The 21,826-nt window shown below is 53.6% G+C and overlaps 1 protein-coding gene across 2 annotated transcripts in view; it reads left to right on the top strand.

Moving 5' to 3' along the window:
- LOC142907653 (uncharacterized) overlaps positions 1 to 21,826 on the top strand; it is a 38,602-nt gene that overhangs the window by 13,722 nt on the left and 3,054 nt on the right. The window contains exons 2-6 of one of the 2 annotated variants that reach the window (XM_076057231.1): positions 1,557 to 3,068; positions 3,489 to 3,566; positions 7,134 to 7,232; positions 13,422 to 13,568; positions 19,297 to 19,334. In XM_076057231.1, the coding sequence (XP_075913346.1) occupies positions 1,557 to 3,068; positions 3,489 to 3,566; positions 7,134 to 7,232; positions 13,422 to 13,568; positions 19,297 to 19,334 (1,874 nt within the window). The remainder of the gene's footprint in view (positions 1 to 1,556; positions 3,069 to 3,488; positions 3,567 to 7,133; positions 7,233 to 13,421; positions 13,569 to 19,296; positions 19,335 to 21,826) is intronic. The other variant, XM_076057232.1, reaches the window with a different exon arrangement.

The following is a 21,826-nucleotide window of genomic DNA, read 5'->3' as shown; positions in this document are numbered from 1 at the left end:
ACCCAGGATGGATCGTAGGCAGGCCAGCCTAAATGTTTCTAACCGGCGAAGATGTTCCATTAGGGGGGTCCACGTTTCGCAAGCGTAGAGAAGGGAGGGAATGACCGTGGCCGAGAAGACCTGAAGCTTAGTGCGGAGCGACAGACCAGGTAGCTTCCACACAGCGTTACGCAACCGATGAAAAGATATTGCCGCTCGACTGATTCGGAGAGAGACCTCTGCTGTTAAACTGGAGCTGGTCATGAGCACACTGCCCAGGTATGGGAAACTCTCCACTCTCTCCACAATTGCAGCTGCATGAGCCACAGACCTAAACCTCGCCCATTTACCCTCGACATCAGGAGGAATGGGGGACGATGCCAACCCCAGCTGCAAGTGATGATGAAATTTCTGCTTGAAACTTTCATCAGCTAGCTGAGACCAGGCTGCTGTGGGTTGGAATGCTGTCCTGGGTGTACACCCACCACCGGAGTGGAAGAATGGCAGGCGCATCTTACAGATGACAAGTCGATGGTCAGTGGGCAGATCAGCTCCACGGTAGGTCCTGGTGTCAATGACATGGGCTTGCATCCGCTGGTCCATCACTATGTAGTCCAGCAGATGTTCTTGCTTGGACCCGGCATGCATCCATGATGTTGTGTGGATGCACCGATGCCGGAACAGCGTGTTGGTAATTACAAGCCCATGGGCTGCACAAAAATCTAGCAGCCTCCTACCGTTGTTATTGAGCTGATCTGGCCCATGCCCTCCAATCACTCCAGACCAGGTGCCAGCATCATGACCAACTCGGGCATTGAAGTCACCCAACAAGATGACTCTATCCCGAGGGGCCACTTTAGCCAGCACCTGTGACAGGAGGTCATAGAAGGCATCTGACTCATCGGCTTTGCCTGCATCCCTCCACGGATGTTCGTCTTCGGTGGGGGCATAAGTAACCACGACCACCACTCCTCGCCACCGGTTGATGGGAAGGTGAGCCCAAAGTAGCCTGGGGCTTACAGCTTCCCACACCACACCGCCACGCTCCCTTCATTTGTTCAGAAGAGCCACTCCCTGTTGTTTGGCAGTCTCCTGCCCCGAGTAGAGGACTGTCCACCCCTCATGGCGGCAGGAGCCAGAACCGGTCCACCAGACCTCCCGAATACCGCAGAGATCCAGGCGGTATCGGTCCAGCTCCCGACAGAGGAGTGGCAGCCTCTCCTCCGCAGTGAGCGTTCGAACATTCCACGTGGCCACACGAAGTGGCTTTTCGTTGTTTCTGGAGGAACCCCGAGGGTACGGGATCCATCCACCCACCCACTCACCCGCACGCCCACTCACCCACCCACACGCCCACTCACCCACCCACACGCCCACTCACCCACCCACTCGCCCACTCACCCACCCGCTCGCCCACTCACCCACCCACTCGCCCACTGACCCCACTTCTCGGTCACTCACTCATCCACCCACCCACTCACTCACGCACCCACCCACCCACTCACCCACTCACTCACCACCCACTCACCACCCACTCACTCACCACCCACTCTCCACCTACTCCCTCTCACCCCCAGGTGCGCCGAGCGACGATGTCGTGGATTGACAAAGTCGCATCAAATGGGGGGGGCAGGGGGGAGGGGCGGGGTGGGGGCCCCCCTCGAGGAGAGGATGATGACGACTGGGTTCTACCTCCAGATGAGGAGGAGGGAGAGAGACACGGGGAGGAGGAGCCAGAGGAGGCGGGACACGCCCACGCGCACGACAGACACGCCCACTCGCACGACGGACACGCCCACTCGCACGACGGACACGCCCACGCGCACGACGGACACGCCCACTCACACGACGGACACGCCCACGCACATCATGGACACGCCCACCCGCACGACGGACACACCCACTCGCGCGACGGACACGCCCACGCACATCATGGACACGCCCACTCACATCATGGACACGAGCACGACGGACACGCCCACACGCACGACGGACACGCCCACGACGGACACGCCCACTCGCACGATGGACACGCCCACTCGCACGATGGACACGCCCACGACGGACACGCCCACGACGCCCACGACGGACACGCCCACTCGCACGATGGACACGCCCACGACGCCCACGACGGACACGCCCACGACGGACACGCCCACGACGGACACGATGGACACGCCCACGACGGACACGCCCACGAGGGACACGCCCACGACGGACACGCCCACGACGGACACGCCCACGACGGACACGCCCACGACGGACACGCCCACGATGGACACGCCCACGACAGACACGCCCACGACAGACACGCCCACGACGGACACGCCCACGACGGACACGCCCACGACGGACACGCCCACGACAGACACGCCCACGATGGACACGCCCACGATGGACACGCCCACGATGGACACGCCCACGATGGACACGCCCACGATGGACACGCCCACGACGGACACGCCCACGATGAACACGCCCACGACGGACACGCCCACTCACACGACGGACACGCCCACGATGAACACGCCCACGACGGACACGCCCACTCGCACGACGGACACGCCCACTCGCACGATGGACACGCCCACGGCGGCGACGCCCACGGCGACGACGTCCACGGCGACGCCCACGACGGAGCAGGAGCCGGTGGGGGCGTCGCCGTGGATCTCGTGGGGGGGCGACCCCCCCCCGGGCCCCCCTTGGGGGTGGACGACGGCGGCCCCCGCCTGTGCCCCCTCCACTCGCTGCCCGTCTCCCTGGTCTGCGTGCGCCACCGCTCACTGCTCTGCGTGACCTGCGAGGGGGCGGGGCCCCCGCAGGGGGCGGGGCGACGCCGGGGGGCGGGGCTCTGGCGGGACCGCCCCGCCGACGCCGTTGAGGGGGCGGGGCCCGAGGCTGCAGGGGCGGGGCCCGCGGCGGAAGGGGAGGAGCCCGGGGAGGAGGAGCCCGGTGAGGAGGGGCCGGGGCTCGGCGGGGGGGAGGAGCCCGGGGCGGAGGGGGCGGAGCCCGTGGAGGGGGCGGGGTCTGGCGGGGGTCACGTGGGCTGCGTTCACACCGGGCTGTACGAGGGCTACAAACTCCTGATGGTGAGATGTGTGGTGGTGGTGGTGTGGTGGTGGTGGTGTGGTGATGGTGGTTGTGATGGTGGTGTGGTGGTGGTGTGGTGGTGTGGTGGTGGTGGTGGTGGTTGTGGTTGTGTAATGGTTGTGGTGGTTGTGGTTGTGTAATGGTTGTGGTGGTTGTGGTTGTGTAATGGTTGTGGTGGTTGTGGTGGTTGTGGTGGTGGTTGTGGTTGTGTAATGGTTGTGGTGGTTGTGGTTGTGTAATGGTTGTGGTGGTTGTGGTTGTGTAATGGTTGTGGTGGTTGTGGTGGTTGTGGTGGTGGTTGTGGTTGTGTAATGGTTGTGGTGGTTGTGGTTGTGTAATGGTTGTGGTGGTGGTGGTTGTGTAATGGTTGTGGTGGTTGTGGTTGTGTAATGGTTGTGGTGGTTGTGGTGGTCATGCAGGCCGTCCCTCTGCCAGACATCCCGGCTGCCCTGGAGCGTGCACTGTACTCCATAGAAGACAAGAGAGTGCAGCCCGGGGTGAGTGCCAGGCTAGGTGCACCATGAGGCCCTCATGAGAATGGTGGGAGACTCACTCGCCCGCTCACCCACGCACTCACCCACTCGATCGCTCACCCGCTCACCGGCTCACCCACTCACCGGCTCACCCACTCACTGAAACATTCACCCTCCCACTCAATCACTCACCCACTCAATCACTCACACACTCAATCACTCACCCACTCAATCACTCACCCACTCAATCACTCACCCACTCAATCACTCACCCATTCACTCAATCACTCACTCACACACTCAATCACTCACTCAATCACTCACCCACTCACTGACACATTCACTCACCCACTCATTCACCCACCCACTCAATCACTCAATCACTCACTCAATCACTCACCCACTCACTCAATCACTCACACATTCACTCACCCACTCACTCAATCACTCACCCACTCAATCACTCATTCACACACTCAATCACTCACTCACACACTCAATCACTCACACACTCACACACTCACTCAATCACTCACCCACTCACTCACACACTCACTCAATCACTCACCCACTCACTCACACATGCACTCACCCACTCAATCACTCACCCACTCAATCACTCACACACTCAATCACTCACTCACTCAATCACTCACCCACTCACTCAATCACTCACCCACTCAATCACTCACCCACTCACTCAATCACTCACCCACTCACTGACACAATCACTCACCCACTCACTGACACAATCACTCACCCACTCAATCACTCACCCACACACTCAATCACTCACTCAATCACTCACTCAATCACTCACTCAATCACTCACCCAATCACTCACCCACTCACTCAATCACTCACCCACTCAATCACTCACTCACACACTCACTCAATCACTCACCCACTCACTCAATCACTCACCCACTCAATCACTCACTTACCCACCCAATCACTCACGCACACACTCACTCACCCACTCACTCACCCACTCGCTCACTCACCCGCCCGCTCACTCACTCACCCACCCACCCACTCACCCGCTCACTCACCCACTCACCCACCCACTCACCCACTCACCCACCCACTCACTCACCCACCCACCCACTCACCCACCCACTCACTCACCCACCCATCCACCCACTCACCCGCTCACTCACTCACCCACCCACTCACCCACCCTCTCACCCACTCACCCACCCACTCACTCACCCACTCACCCACTCACTCACTCACCCACTCAATCACTCACTCACCCACTCACCCACTCACTCAATCACTCACCCACTCACTCACCCACTCACCCACTCACTCACCCACTCACTCACCCACCCTCCCCCAGGTGAGCAGGCAGGAGGCACGGGACTTTGTGCACTCACTCACACACTCACCCACCCACCCACTCACCCACCCACCCACTCACTCACTCACTCACCCACCCACTCACCCACCCACTCACCCACCCACTCACTCACACACTCACCCACTCACCCACCCACTCACTCACCCACCCACTCACCCACCCACTCACCCACCCACTCACACACTCACTCACCCACTCACCCACCCACTCACTCACCCACCCACCCACCCACTCACCCATCCACCCACACACCCACTCACACACTCACTCACACACTCACCCACCCACCCACTCACCCACTCACACACTCACTCACACACTCACCCACCCACCCACACACCCACTCACACACTCACCCACTCACCCACCCACTCACTCACTCACCCCCTCACTCACCCCCTCACCCACCCACCCACCCACTCACACACTCACCCACTCACTCACCCACTCACTCACCCACTCACTCACCCACCCACTCACTCACTCACTCACACACTCACCCACTCACCCACTCACCCACTCACTCACTCACCCACCCACTCACTCACACACTCACCCACTCACCCACTCACTCACTCACCCACCCACCCACCCACTCACTCACTCACCCACCCACTCACCCACTCACTCACTCACTCACCCACTCACTCACCCACCCACTCACCCTCCCCCAGGTGAGCAGGCAGGAGGCACGGGACTTTGTGCACTCACTCACACACTCACTCACACACTCACCCACCCACCCACTCACTCACACACTCACCCCCTCACCCACCCACCCACCCACTCACACACTCACCCACTCACTCACCCACTCACTCACCCACTCACTCACCCACCCACTCACTCACTCACTCACACACTCACCCACTCACCCACTCACTCACTCACCCACCCACTCACTCACTCACACACTCACCCACTCACCCACTCACTCACTCACCCACCCACCCACCCACTCACTCACTCACCCACCCACTCACCCACTCACTCACTCACTCACCCACTCACTCACCCACTCACCCACTCACCCACCCACCCACCCTCCCCCAGGTGAGCAGGCAGGAGGCACGGGACTTTGTGCACTCACTCACACACTCACTCACACACTCACTCACCCACCCACCCACCCACTCACTCACACACTCACCCCCTCACCCACCCACCCACCCACCCACTCACACACTCACCCACTCACTCACCCACTCACTCACCCACTCACTCACCCACCCACTCACTCACTCACTCACACACTCACCCACTCACCCACTCACCCACTCACTCACTCACCCACCCACTCACTCACTCACTCACACACTCACCCACTCACCCACTCACTCACTCACTCACCCACCCACCCACCCACTCACTCACTCACCCACCCACTCACCCACTCACCCACTCACTCACTCACTCACCCACTCACTCACCCACTCACCCACTCACCCACCCACCCACCCTCCCCCAGGTGAGCAGGCAGGAGGCACGGGACTTTGTGCACTCACTCACACACTCACCCACTCACTCACCCACTCACTCACTCGCCCACTCACTCACCCACTCACCCACTCACTCACCCACTCACTCACTCACCCACTCACTCACCCACTCACCCACCCACTCACCCACTCACTCACTCACTCACCCACCCACCCACTCACCCTCCCCCAGGTGAGCAGGCAGGAGGCACGGGACTTTGTGCACTCACTCACACACTCACCCACCCACTCACCCACCCACCCACCCACTCACTCACCCACTCACCCACCCACCCACCCACTCACTCACCCACTTACCCACCCACTCACCCACCCACCCACTCACCCACTCACACACCCCCTCACCCACCCACCCACCCACTCACCCACCCACCCACTCACCCACCCACCCACCCACTCACCCACCCACCCACTCACACACCCACCCACCCACCCACTCACACACCCCCTCACCCACCCACCCACCCACTCACCCACCCACCCACTCACCCACTCACTCACCCCCTCACCCACCCACCCTCCCCCAGGTGAGCAGGCAGGAGGCACGGGACTTTGTGCACTCACTCACCCACTCACTCACCCACTCACCCTCCCCCAGGTGAGCAGGCAGGAGGCACGGGACTTTGTGCACTCACTCACACACTCACCCACCCACTCACCCACCCACTCACCCACTCACCCACCCACTCACCCACTCACCCCCTCACTCACCCACCCACCCTCCCCCAGGTGAGCAGGCAGGAGGCACGGGACTTTGTGCACGCCGAGTTCGCCAGGGTCGGCAAGGTGGTGGAGGAGGCGGAGAGGCTGGAGATGGCACGGGTGGAGGTTAGGGCGGCACTGGGGGGGGGGGGGATCACGTGGGGGGGTCACGTGGGGGATCACGTGGGGGGGTCACGTGGGGGGATCACGTGGGGGGTCACGTGGGGGGTCACGTGGGGGGATAACGTGGGGGGTCACGTGGGGAATGACGTGCAGGGTCACGTGGGCAATCACGTGGGGATCACGTGGGGAATGACGTGGGGGGATCACGTGGGGGGTCACGTGGGGGAATCACGTGGGGGGATCACGTGGGGGGATCACGTGGGGGGTCACGTGGGGGGATCACACGTGGGGAATCACACGTGGGGAATCACACGTGGGGAAATCACATGTGGGGAATCACACGTGGGGAAATCACACGTGGGGAAATCACACGTGGGGAAATCACACGTGGGGAATCACACGTGGGGAAATCACATGTGGGGAATCACACGTGGGGAATCACACGTGGGGAATCACACGTGGGGAAATCACATGTGGGGAATCACACGTGGGGAAATCACACGTGGGGAAATCACACGTGGGGAAATCACACGTGGGGAATCACACGTGGGGAAATCACATGTGGGGAATCACACGTGGGGAATCACACGTGGGGAATCACACGTGGGGAAATCACACGTGGGGAAATCACATGTGGGGAATCACACGTGGGGAAATCACATGTGGGGAATCACACGTGGGGAAATCACACGTGGGGAAATCACACGTGGGGAATCACACGTGGGGAAATCACATGTGGGGAATCACACGTGGGGAATCACACGTGGGGAATCACACGTGGGGAAATCACACGTGGGGAATCACACGTGGGGAATCACACGTGGGGAAATCACATGTGGGGAATCACACGTGGGGAAATCACACGTGGGGAAATCACACGTGGGGAAATCACACGTGGGGAATCACACGTGGGGAAATCACATGTGGGGAATCACACGTGGGGAATCACACGTGGGGAATCACACGTGGGGAAATCACACGTGGGGAAATCACACGTGGGGAAATCACACGTGGGGAAATCACACGTGGGGAAATCACACGTGGGGAATCACACGTGGGGAAATCACATGTGGGGAATCACACGTGGGGGAATCACACGTGGGGAATCACACGTGGGGAAATCACACGTGGGGAATCACACGTGGGAAAATCACACGTGGGGAAATCACACGTGGGGAAATCACACGTGGGGAAATCACACGTGGGGAATCACACGTGGGGAAATCACATGTGGGGAATCACACGTGGGGAAATCACACGTGGGGAATCACACGTGGGGAATCACACGTGGGGAAATCACACGTGGGGAATCACACGTGGGGAATCACAACGTGGGGAAATCACACGTGGGGAATCACACGTTGGGAATCGCACGTGGGGAATCACACGTGGGGAATCACAACGTGGGGAAATCACACGTGGGGAATCACACGTGGGGGAAATCACACATGGGGAATCACACGTGGGGAATCACACGTGGGGAATCACACGTTGGGAATCACACGTGGGGAATCACACGTGGGGAAATCACACGTGGGGAATCACACGTGGGGGAAATCACATGTGGGGGAATCACACGTGGGGAATCACACGTGGGGAATCACACGTGGGGGAAATCACACGTGGGGGAATCACACGTGGGGAAATCACACGTGGGGAATCACACGTGGGGAATCACACGTGGGGAATCACACGTGGGGAAATCACACGTGGGGAATCACACGTGGGGGAAATCACATGTGGGGGAATCACACGTGGGGGAAATCACACGTGGGGAATCACACGTTGGGAATCACACGTGGGGAATCACACGTGGGGAATCACACGTGGGGAATCACACGTTGGGAATCACACGTGGGGAATCACACGTGGGGAAATCACACGTGGGGAATCACACGTGGGGGAAATCACACGTGGGGAATCACACGTGGGGAAATCACACGTGGGGGAAATCACACGTGGGGGAATCACACGTGGGGGAAATCACACGTGGGGGAATCACACGTGGGGGAAATCACACGTGGGGGAAATCACACGTGGGGGAAATCACACGTGGGGGAAATCACACGTGGGGGAAATCACACGTGGGGGAAATCACACGTGGGGGAAATCACACGTGGGGGAAATCACACGTGGGGGAAATCACAACGTGGGGGAAATCACACGTGGGGGAAATCACACGTGGGGGAAATCACACGTGGGGGAAATCACACGTGGGGGAAATCACACGTGGTTGATCACGTGGGGAATCACGTGGGGGGGTTCTGGGGCTGAGCAGCGATGGATCGATTTCAGATCGATTGATCGCGATTTGAAACGATGTGACCGGCGGATGGAAGAGGCCGCGATTTTTATTAATTTTTTCCCCCCCCGCGGATGTGAAAACTACCATCGCTGTTGTGGGATATTTATTTCCTTATTATAATTATAACTCTATTATCGTAACTTTATTTCTTTAACGTAACGATCGTTCTGTGTTTGATTGTTCCGTTTGAGTTAAAATGTTTTGATGAATACACGTTGGAGGGAATTCATCCTTGCGTTAGAATATATAAAACGGTTCGTATTGTGATGGTATCACGTGGTAATGCTCCATCACGCGAGAGAGAGACACACACAGAGAGACACACAGAGACACACGGAGACACACACAGAGACACACACAGAGACACACAGAGACACACAGAGACACACAGAGAGAGAGACACACAGAGACACACACAGAGGCACACACAGAGACACACGGAGACACACAGAGACACACAGAGACACAGAGAGACACACAGAGACACACAGAGACACACAGACACACACACAGAGACACACAGAGACACTCCAGAGACACACACAGAGACAGAGAGACACAGAGAGACACACACAGAGACACACAGACACACACACAGAGACACACACAGAGACACAGAGACACACACAGAGACACACAGAGAGACACAGAGAGACACACACAGAGACACACAGAGAGACACACAAGCAGAGACACACAGAGACACACAGAGAGAGACACAGAGAGAGAGACGCACAACATAGACACACAGAGACACACGGAGACACACCCAGAGACACACAGACACACAGAGACACACAGACACACACAGAGACACACAGACACACACAGAGACACACACAGAGACACACACAGAGACACACACAGAGACACACACAGAGACATACAGAGAGAGACACACAGAGAGAGAGACACACACAGAGACACACAGAGACACACACAGAGACACACACAGACACACACACAGAGACACACAGAGACACACACAGAGACACACACAGACACACACAGAGACACACACAGAGACACACACAGAGACACACACAGACACACACAGAGACACACACACAGAGACACACACACAGACACACACAGACACACACAGAGACACACAGAAACACACACACACGGACACACACACAGAGACACACACAGAGACACAGACACACACAGAGACACACAGAGACACACACACACAGACACACACAGAGACACACACAGAGACACACACACAGACACACACAGAGACACACAGAAACACACACACACAGAGACACACACAGAGACACACACAGACACACACACAGACACACAGACACACACACAGACACACAGAGACACACACACAGAGACACACAGAGACACACACAGAGAGACACACACGCAGAGACACATACAGAGACACACACGCACACAGAGACACACACAGACACACACAGAGACACACACACAGACACACACACACAGACACACACATACAGAGACACACACAGAGACACACACACACACAGACACACACACAGAGACACACACAGAGACACACACAGTCACACAGAGACACACACACACAGAGACACACACAGAGACACACACAGACACACAGAGACACACAGAGACACACACAGAGACACACAGACACACACAGAGACACACACAGACACACACAGAGACACACACAGACACACACACAGAGACACACAGAGACACACACACACAGACACACACAGAGACACACACACAGAGACACACACACACAGACACACACAGAGACACACACAGAGACACACACAGACACACACAGAGACACACACAGACACACACACAGAGACACACATAGAGACACACAGAGACACACACACAGACACACACAGAGACACACACACAGACACACACAGACACACACAGACACACAGACACACACACAGAGACACACACACAGACACACACAGAGACACACACACAGACACACACACAGAGACACACACAGACAGAGACACACACACAGACACACACAGAGACACACACACAGAGACACACAGAGATACACACAGCGACACACACAGAGACACACACACAGAGACAGACACAGACACACAGACACACACACAGAGACACACACAGAGACACACACACAGAGACACACACAGAGACACACACACAGAGACACACACAGAGACACACACACAGAGACACACACAGAGACACACACAGACACACACACAGAGACACACACAGAGACACACACACAGAGACACACACAGACACACACACAGAGACAAACACACACAGACACACACACAGACACACACAGAGACACACACACAGAGACACACACACAGAGACACACACAGAGACACACACACACAGACACACACACAGACACACACACAGAGACACACACAGAGACACACACACAGACACACACACACAGACACACACAGAGACACACACAGACACACACACAGACACACAGACACACACACAGACACACAGAGACACACACAGAGACACACATAGAGACACACACAGAGACACACACAGAGACACACACACAGAGACACACACACAGAGACACACACAGAGACACACACACAGACACACACAGAGACACACACAGAGACACAGAGACACACACAGACACACACACAGAGACACACACACACACAGACACACACACAGACACACACAGAGACACACACACAGAGACACACACAGAGACACACACAGAGACACACACACAGACACACACACAGACACACACACAGAGACACACACACAGACACACACACACAGAGACACACACACTGAGACACACACAGACACACACACAGAGACACACACAGACAGAGACACACAGACACACACACAGACACACACAGAGACACACACACAGAGACACACACAGAGATACACACAGAGACACACACAGAGACACACACACAGAGACACACACAGACACAGACACACAGACACACACACAGACACACACAGAGACACACACACAGAGACACACACAGAGACACACACAGAGACACACACAGAGACACACACAGACACACACACAGAGACACACACACAGACACACACACAGAGACACACACACAGACACACACACAGACACACACACACAGACACACACACAGAGACACACACACAGACACACACACAGAGACACACACACAGAGACACACACAGAGACACACACACAGACACACACAGACACACACACAGAGACACACACAGAGACGCACACACACAGAGACACACACAGACACACACACAGAGACACACACACAGACACACACAGAGACACACACACAGACACACACAGAGACACACACACAGAGACACACACACAGAGACACACACAGAGACACACACACAGAGACACACAGAGACACACACAGAGACACACACACACAGACACACACACACAGAGACACACACAGAGACACACACACAGAGACACACACAGACACACACACAGAGACACACACAGAGACACACACAGACACACACACAGAGACACACACACAGAGACACACACAGAGACACACACACAGACACACACAGAGACACACACACAGACACACACACAGACACACACAGAGACACACACACAGACACACACAGAGAGACACACAGAGACACACACAGAGACACACACAGACACACACACACAGAGACACACACACAGACACACACACACAGAGACACACACAGAGACACACACAGAGACACACACACAGACACACACACAGACACATACACAGACACAGCCCTCATTGAGACGCGCTGGGAACACAGAGAGAGAGAGACGCTGAGACTACCCCCCCCTGTCCCCCCCTGCCCCCCCTGCCCCCCCTGCCCCCCCTGCCCCCCGCTAGGTGCGCGAGGCTCTGGAGTTGGCGCGCATCACGGAGCAGATGCAGGAGCTACGGTCCACCTCACGGCGCCTGGAGGTGGAGATGCGTCACATCCAGCGCGTGATGGATGAGCCAGACGCACTCACAGCCCTGCTCATCGCACAGCGGGTGACTACGCTACACTATACACTACACTATACACTACACTACACACTACACTATACACTACACTATACACTACACTACACACTACACTATACACTACACTATACACTACACTATACACTACACTATATGTCACATCCAGCGCGTGATGGATGAGCCAGACGCACTCACAGCCCTGCTCATCGCACAGCGGGTGACTACGCTACACTATACACTACACTATACACTACACTACACACTACACTATACACTACACTATACACTACACTATACACTACACTATATGTCACATCCAGCGCGTGATGGATGAGCCAGACGCACTCACAGCCCTGCTCATCGCACAGCGGGTGACTACGCTACACTATACACTACACTATACACTACACTACACACTACACTATACACTACACTATACACTACACTATACACTAACTATACACTACACTATACACTACACTATACACTACACTATATGTCACATCCAGCGCGTGATGGATGAGCCAGACGCACTCACAGCCCTGCTCATCGCACAGCGGGTGACTACGCTACACTATACACTACACTATACACTACACTACACACTACACTATACACACTACACTATACACTACACTATACACTACACTATATGTCACATCCAGCGCGTGATGGATGAGCCAGACGCACTCACAGCCCTGCTCATCGCACAGCGGGTGACTACACTATACACTACACTATACACTACACTACACACTACACTATACACTACACTATACACTACCTCACTACACACTACACTATACACTACACTATACACTACACTATACACTACACTACACACTTACACTATACACTACACTATACACTACACTACACACTACACTATACACTACACTATACACTACACTATACACTACACTATACACTACACTATACACTACACTATACACTACACTATACACTACACTATATGTCACATCCAGCGCGTGATGGATGAGCCAGACGCACTCACAGCCCTGCTCATCGCACAGCGGGTGACTACGCTACACTATACACTACACTATACACTACACTACACACTACACTACACACTATACACTACACTATACACTACACTATACAACTACACTAACACACTACACTATACACTACAATATACACTACACTATACACTACTATACACTACACTATACACTACACTATACACTACACTATACACTACATTACACACTACACAACACTACACTACACTATACACTACACTATACACTACACTATACGTCACATCCAGCGCGTGATGGATGAGCCAGACGCACTCACAGCCCTGCTCATCGCCCAGCGGTGACTACGCTACACTATACACTACACTACACACTACACTATACACTACACTATACACTACACTATACACTACACTATACACTACACATACACTACACTATACACTACACTATACACTACACTATACACTACACTATACACTACACTATACACTATACACTACACTACACACTACACATACAATATACACTACACTACACTATACACTACACTATACACTACACTACACACTACACTATACACTACACTATACACTACACTATACACTACACTACACACTACACTATACACTACACTATACACTAAACTATACACTACACACTACACTATACACTACACACTACACTACACACTACACTATACACTACACTATACACTACACTAACACACTACACTACACACTACACTACACTATACACTACACTATACACTACACTATACACTACACTATACACTACACTATACACTACACACTACACTACACACTACACTACACACTAACTACACTATACACTACACTATACGTCACATCCAGCCGTGTGATGATGAGCCAGACGCACTCACCCACTCTATACACTACACTATACACACTATACACTACACATACACTACTATACACTACACATATACACTACACTATCCACTACACACACTTACAACTAACACTACACTACACACACTATACACTACACTATACACTACACTATACACTACACTACACACAACACTATACACTACACTATACACTACACTATACACTACAGTATACACTACACTATACACTACACTATACACTACACTATACACTACACACTACACTACACTATACACTACACTATACACTACACTTATACACTACACTAATACACTACACACACACCTACACTATACACTACACTATGCACTACACTAACTACACTACACACTACACTGTACACTACACTATACACTACACTACACACTACACTACACACTACACTATACACTATACACTACACTATACACTACACTATACACTACACTATACACTACACACTACACTATACACTACACTACACACTATACACTACACACTACACTACACTATACACTACACTATACACTACACACTACACTACACACTACACTACACACTACACTATACACTACACTATACACTACACTATACACTACACTTTACACTACACACTACACTATACACTATACACTACACTATACACTACACTATACACTACACTACACACTACACTATACACTACACTATACACTACACTATACACTACAGTATACACTACACTATACACTACACTATACACTACACTATACACTACACACTACACTACACTATACACTACACTATGCACTACACTATACACTACACTATGCACTACACTACACACTACACTACACTATACACTACACTATACACTACACTATACACTACACTACACACTACACTGTACACTACACTATACACTACACTACACACTACACTACACACTACACTATACACTATACACTACACTATTCACTACACTATACACTACACTATACACTACACTGTACACTACACACTACACTACACACTACACTATACACTACACTACACACTATACACTACACTATACACTACACTATACACTACACACTACACTACACTATACACTACACACTACACTACACTATACACTACACTATACACTACACTATACACTACACTATACACTACACTATACACTACACTATACACTACACTATACACTACACTATACACTACAATATACACTACACACTACACTACACTATACACTACACTATACACTACACTATACACTACACTATACACTATACACTACACTACACACTACACTATACACTACACTATACACTACACTATACACTACACTATACACTACACTATACACTACACTATACACTACACTATACACTACACTATACACTACACACTATACACTACACACTACACTATACACTACACTACACTATACACTACACTATACACTACACTATACACTACACTATACACTACACTATACGTCACATCCAGCGCGTGATGGATGAGCCAGACGCACTCACAGCCCTGCTCATCGCCCAGCGGGTGACTACGCTACACTATACACTACACTATACACTACACTACACACTACATTATACACTACATTATACACTATACACTACACTATACACTACACTATACACTACACTACACACTACATTATACACTACATTATACACTACACACTACACTACACACTACACTATACACTACACTATACACTATACTACACACTATACACTACACTATACACTACACTATACACTACACTATACACTACACTATACACTACACTACTATACACTACACTATACACTACAATATACACTACACTATACACTATACTATTCACTACACTACACACTACACTATACACTAGACTATACACTACACTATACACTACACTATACACTACACACTACACTATACACTACACTACACACTACACTATACACTACACTATACACTACACTATACACTACACACTACACTATACACTACACTACACTATACACTACACTATACACTACACTATACACTACACACTACACTATACACTACACTATACACTACAATATACACTACACTATACACTACACTATACACTACAATATACACTACACTATACACTACACTATACACTACACTATACACTACAATATACACTATACACTACACTATACACTACACTATACACTACACTATACACTACACTATACACTATACACTACACTATACACTACACTATACACTACACTATACACTACGCTATACACTACACTACACTATACACTACACTATACACTACACTACACACTATACACTACACACTACACTATACACTACACACTACACACTACACTATACACTACACACTACACTATACACTACACACTACACTACACACTACACTATACACTACACTATACACTACACTACACACTACACTACACACTACACTATACACTACATTATACACTACACTACACACTACACTATACACTACACTATACACTACACTACACTATACACTACACTACACTATACACTACACACTACACTATACACTACACTACACACTACACTATAAACTACACTATACACTACACTACACACTACACTATACACTACACTACACACTACACTATACACTACACTATACACTACACTACACACTACACTACACACTACACTATACACTACACTATACACTACACTATACACTACACTATACACTACACACTACACTATACACTACACTACACACTACACCGTACACAATGCACTACACTGTACACTGCACACTCACCGCAATGATTATGATGTTAACGATGGTGGTGATGATGATGGTAATGACGATGGTGATGACGATGATGATGGTGATGATGGCGATGACGATGGTCGATCATGGTGATGATGATGGTGATGACGATTGTGATGATGATGATGGTGATGACGATGGTGATGATGATGATGGTGATGACGATGGTGATGATGATGTTGATGACAACGATGGTGGTGATGGTGATGATGACGATGGTGATGATGATGGTCGATGAAGGTGATGATGGTGATGATGATGGTGATGATGGTGGTGATGATGGTGATGATGGTGGTGATGGTGATGATGATGATGGTGAAGATGATGATGGTGATGGTGATGATGGTGATGGTGATGATGATGGTGGTGATGATGGTGATGATGATGGTGATGATGATGGTGATGATGATAGTGATGATGGTGGTGATGATGGTGATGATGGTGATGATAATGATGGTGATGATGATGGTGATGATGGTGATGATGACGATGGCGATGATGACGATGGTGATGATGGTGATGATGACGATGGTGATGATGATGGTCGATGATGGTGATGGTGATGATGATGGTGGTGACGATGGTGATGATGACGATGGTGATGATGATGGTCGATGATGGTGATGGTGATGATGGTGGTGATGGTGGTGATGATGATGGTGATGATGGTGATGATGATGGTGGTGGTGATGATGGTGATGGTGGTGATGATGATGGTGATGATGATGATGGTGGTGGTGATGATGGTGGTGATGATGATGGTGATGATGGTGATGGTGATGATGGTGATGATGATGGTGGGAGTTGATGATGGTGATGATGGTGGTGATGATGATGGTGATGGTGGTGATGATGATGGTGATGATGATGGTGATGATGATGGTGATAATGATGATGATGGTGGTGATGATGATGGTGATGATGATGGTGATGATAATGATGATGATGGTGGTGATGATGATGGTGATGATGATGGTGATGATGATGGTGATGTCATCCTCTTGTTGTTTCAGGATCCGGTCATCAGGAGGCTAGAGAGAGAGCGAGAACGGTGATACACACGTGGGGTCACGTGGGGTCACGTGGGGTCACGTGGGGTCACGTGGGTCACACGTGGGGTCACGTGGGGTCACGTGGGGTCACAAGGCGTCACGTGGGGTCACATGGGGTCACACGGGGATCACGTGGGATCACTCAGGGTAACACGGGGTCACACGGGGGTCACGTGGGGTCACACGAGGTCACGTGGGATCACACGGGGGTCACGTGGGGTCACACGGGGCCAGAGAGACACTGGGAGATACATGGAGAGAGAGACGCTGGGAATTGGAGACATGGGGACAGAGGCTCATAGAGACACCGAGACAGAGACACCGAGACACCCTTGTTAACACCGTGTCTCCCTCCACCCCGTGTCTCTCTCTCCACCTCCCCGTGTCTCCCTCTCCACCTCCCCGTGTCTCCCTCTCCTCCCCCCGTGTCTCCCTCCACCCTGTGTCTCCCTCTCCTCCTCCCCTTGTCTCCCTCTCCCCGTGTCTCCCTCTCCCCGTGTCTCCCTCTCCCCGTGTCTCCCTCTCCTCCTCCCCGTGTCTCTCTCTCCCCGTGTCTCCCTCTCCTCCTCCCCGTGTCTCCCTCTCCCCGTGTCTCCCTCTCCCCGTGTCTCCCTCTCCCCGTGTCTCCCTCACCCCGTGTCTCCCTCTCCCCGTGTCTCCCTCTACCCCGTGTCTCCCTCTCCTCCTCCCCGTGTCTCCCTCTCCCCGTGTCTCCCTCTCCCCGTGTCTCTCTCTCCCCGTGTCTCCCTCTCCTCCTCCCCGTGTCTCTCTCTCCCCGTGTCTCCCTCTCCCCGTGTCTCCCTCTCCCCGTGTCTCCCTCTCCCCGTGTCTCCCTCTCCTCCCCACCGTGTCTCCTCCTCCCCGTGTCTCCCTCTCCCCGTGTCTCCCTCACCCCGTGTCTCCCTCTCCCCGTGTCTCCCTCTACCCCGTGTCTCCCTCTCCTCCTCCCCGTGTCTCCCTCTCCCCGTGTCTCCCTCTCCCCGTGTCTCTCTCTCCCCGTGTCTCCCTCTCCTCCTCCCCGTGTCTCTCTCTCCCCGTGTCTCCCTCTCCCCGTGTCTCCCTCTCCCCGTGTCTCCCTCTCCCCGTGTCTCCCTCTCCTCCCCACCGTGTCTCCTCCTCCCCGTGTCTCCCTCTCCCCGTGTCTCCCTCTCCCCGTGTCTCCCTCTCCTCCTCCCCGTGTCTCCCTCTACCCCGTGTCTCCCTCTCCCCGTGTCTCCCTCTCCTCCTCCCCGTGTCTCTCTCTCCCCGTGTCTCCCTCTCCTCCCCGTGTCTCCCTCTCCCCGTGTCTCCCTCTCCCCGTGTCTCCCTCTCCTCCTCCCCGTGTCTCTCTCTCCCCGTGTCTCCCTCTACCCCGTGTCTCCCTCTCCCCGTGTCTCCCTCTCCCCGTGTCTCCCTCACCCCGTGTCTCCCTCTCCCCGTGTCTCCCTCTACCCCGTGTCTCCCTCTCCCCGTGTCTCCCTCCCCCCGTGTCTCCCTCTCCCCGTGTCTCCCTCTCCCCGTGTCTCCCTCTCCTCCTCCCCGTGTCTCTCTCTCCCCGTGTCTCCCTCTACCCCGTGTCTCCCTCTCCCCGTGTCTCCCTCTCCCCGTGTCTCCCTCACCCCGTGTCTCCCTCTCCCCGTGTCTCCCTCTACCCCGTGTCTCCCCCTCCCCGTGTCTCCCTCCCCCCGTGTCTCCCTCTCCTCCCCGTGTCTCCCTCTCCCCGTGTCTCCCTCCACCCTGTGTCTCCCTCTCCTCCTCCCCTTGTCTCCCTCTCCCCGTGTCTCCCTCTCCCCGTGTCTCCCTCTCCCCGTGTCTCCCTCTCCTCCTCCCCGTGTCTCTCTCTCCCCGTGTCTCCCTCTCCTCCTCCCCGTGTCTCCCTCTCCCCGTGTCTCCCTCTCCCCGTGTCTCCCTCTCCCCGTGTCTCCCTCACCCCGTGTCTCCCTCTCCCCGTGTCTCCCTCTACCCCGTGTCTCCCTCTCCTCCTCCCCGTGTCTCCCTCTCCCCGTGTCTCCCTCTCCTCCTCCCCGTGTCTCTCTCTCCCCGTGTCTCCCTCTCCTCCTCCCCGTGTCTCCCTCTCCCCGTGTCTCCCTCTCCCCGTGTCTCCCTCTCCCCGTGTCTCCCTCACCCCGTGTCTCCCTCTCCCCGTGTCTCCCTCTACCCCGTGTCTCCCTCTCCTCCTCCCCGTGTCTCCCTCTCCCCGTGTCTCCCTCTCCCCGTGTCTCTCTCTCCCCGTGTCTCCCTCTCCTCCTCCCCGTGTCTCTCTCTCCCCGTGTCTCCCTCTCCCCGTGTCTCCCTCTCCCCGTGTCTCCCTCTCCCCGTGTCTCCCTCTCCCCGTGTCTCCCTCTCCTCCACCCCGTGTCTCTCTCTCCCCGTGTCTCCCTCTCCCCGTGTCTCCCTCTCCCCGTGTCTCCCTCTCCCCGTGTCTCCCTCTCCTCCCCACCGTGTCTCCTCCTCCCCGTGTCTCCCTCTCCCCGTGTCTCCCTCTCCCCGTGTCTCCCTCTCCTCCTCCCCG

This window comes from Petromyzon marinus, chromosome 80, assembly GCF_048934315.1.
Source record: "Petromyzon marinus isolate PM22_M1 ecotype Great Lakes invasive population chromosome 80, UKy_Petmar_22M1.pri1.0, whole genome shotgun sequence".
NCBI lineage: Eukaryota > Metazoa > Chordata > Hyperoartia > Petromyzontiformes > Petromyzontidae > Petromyzon > Petromyzon marinus.
The sequence above is the reverse complement of the archived record's forward strand: the minus strand, read 5'-3'. Positions and strand labels throughout refer to the sequence as shown.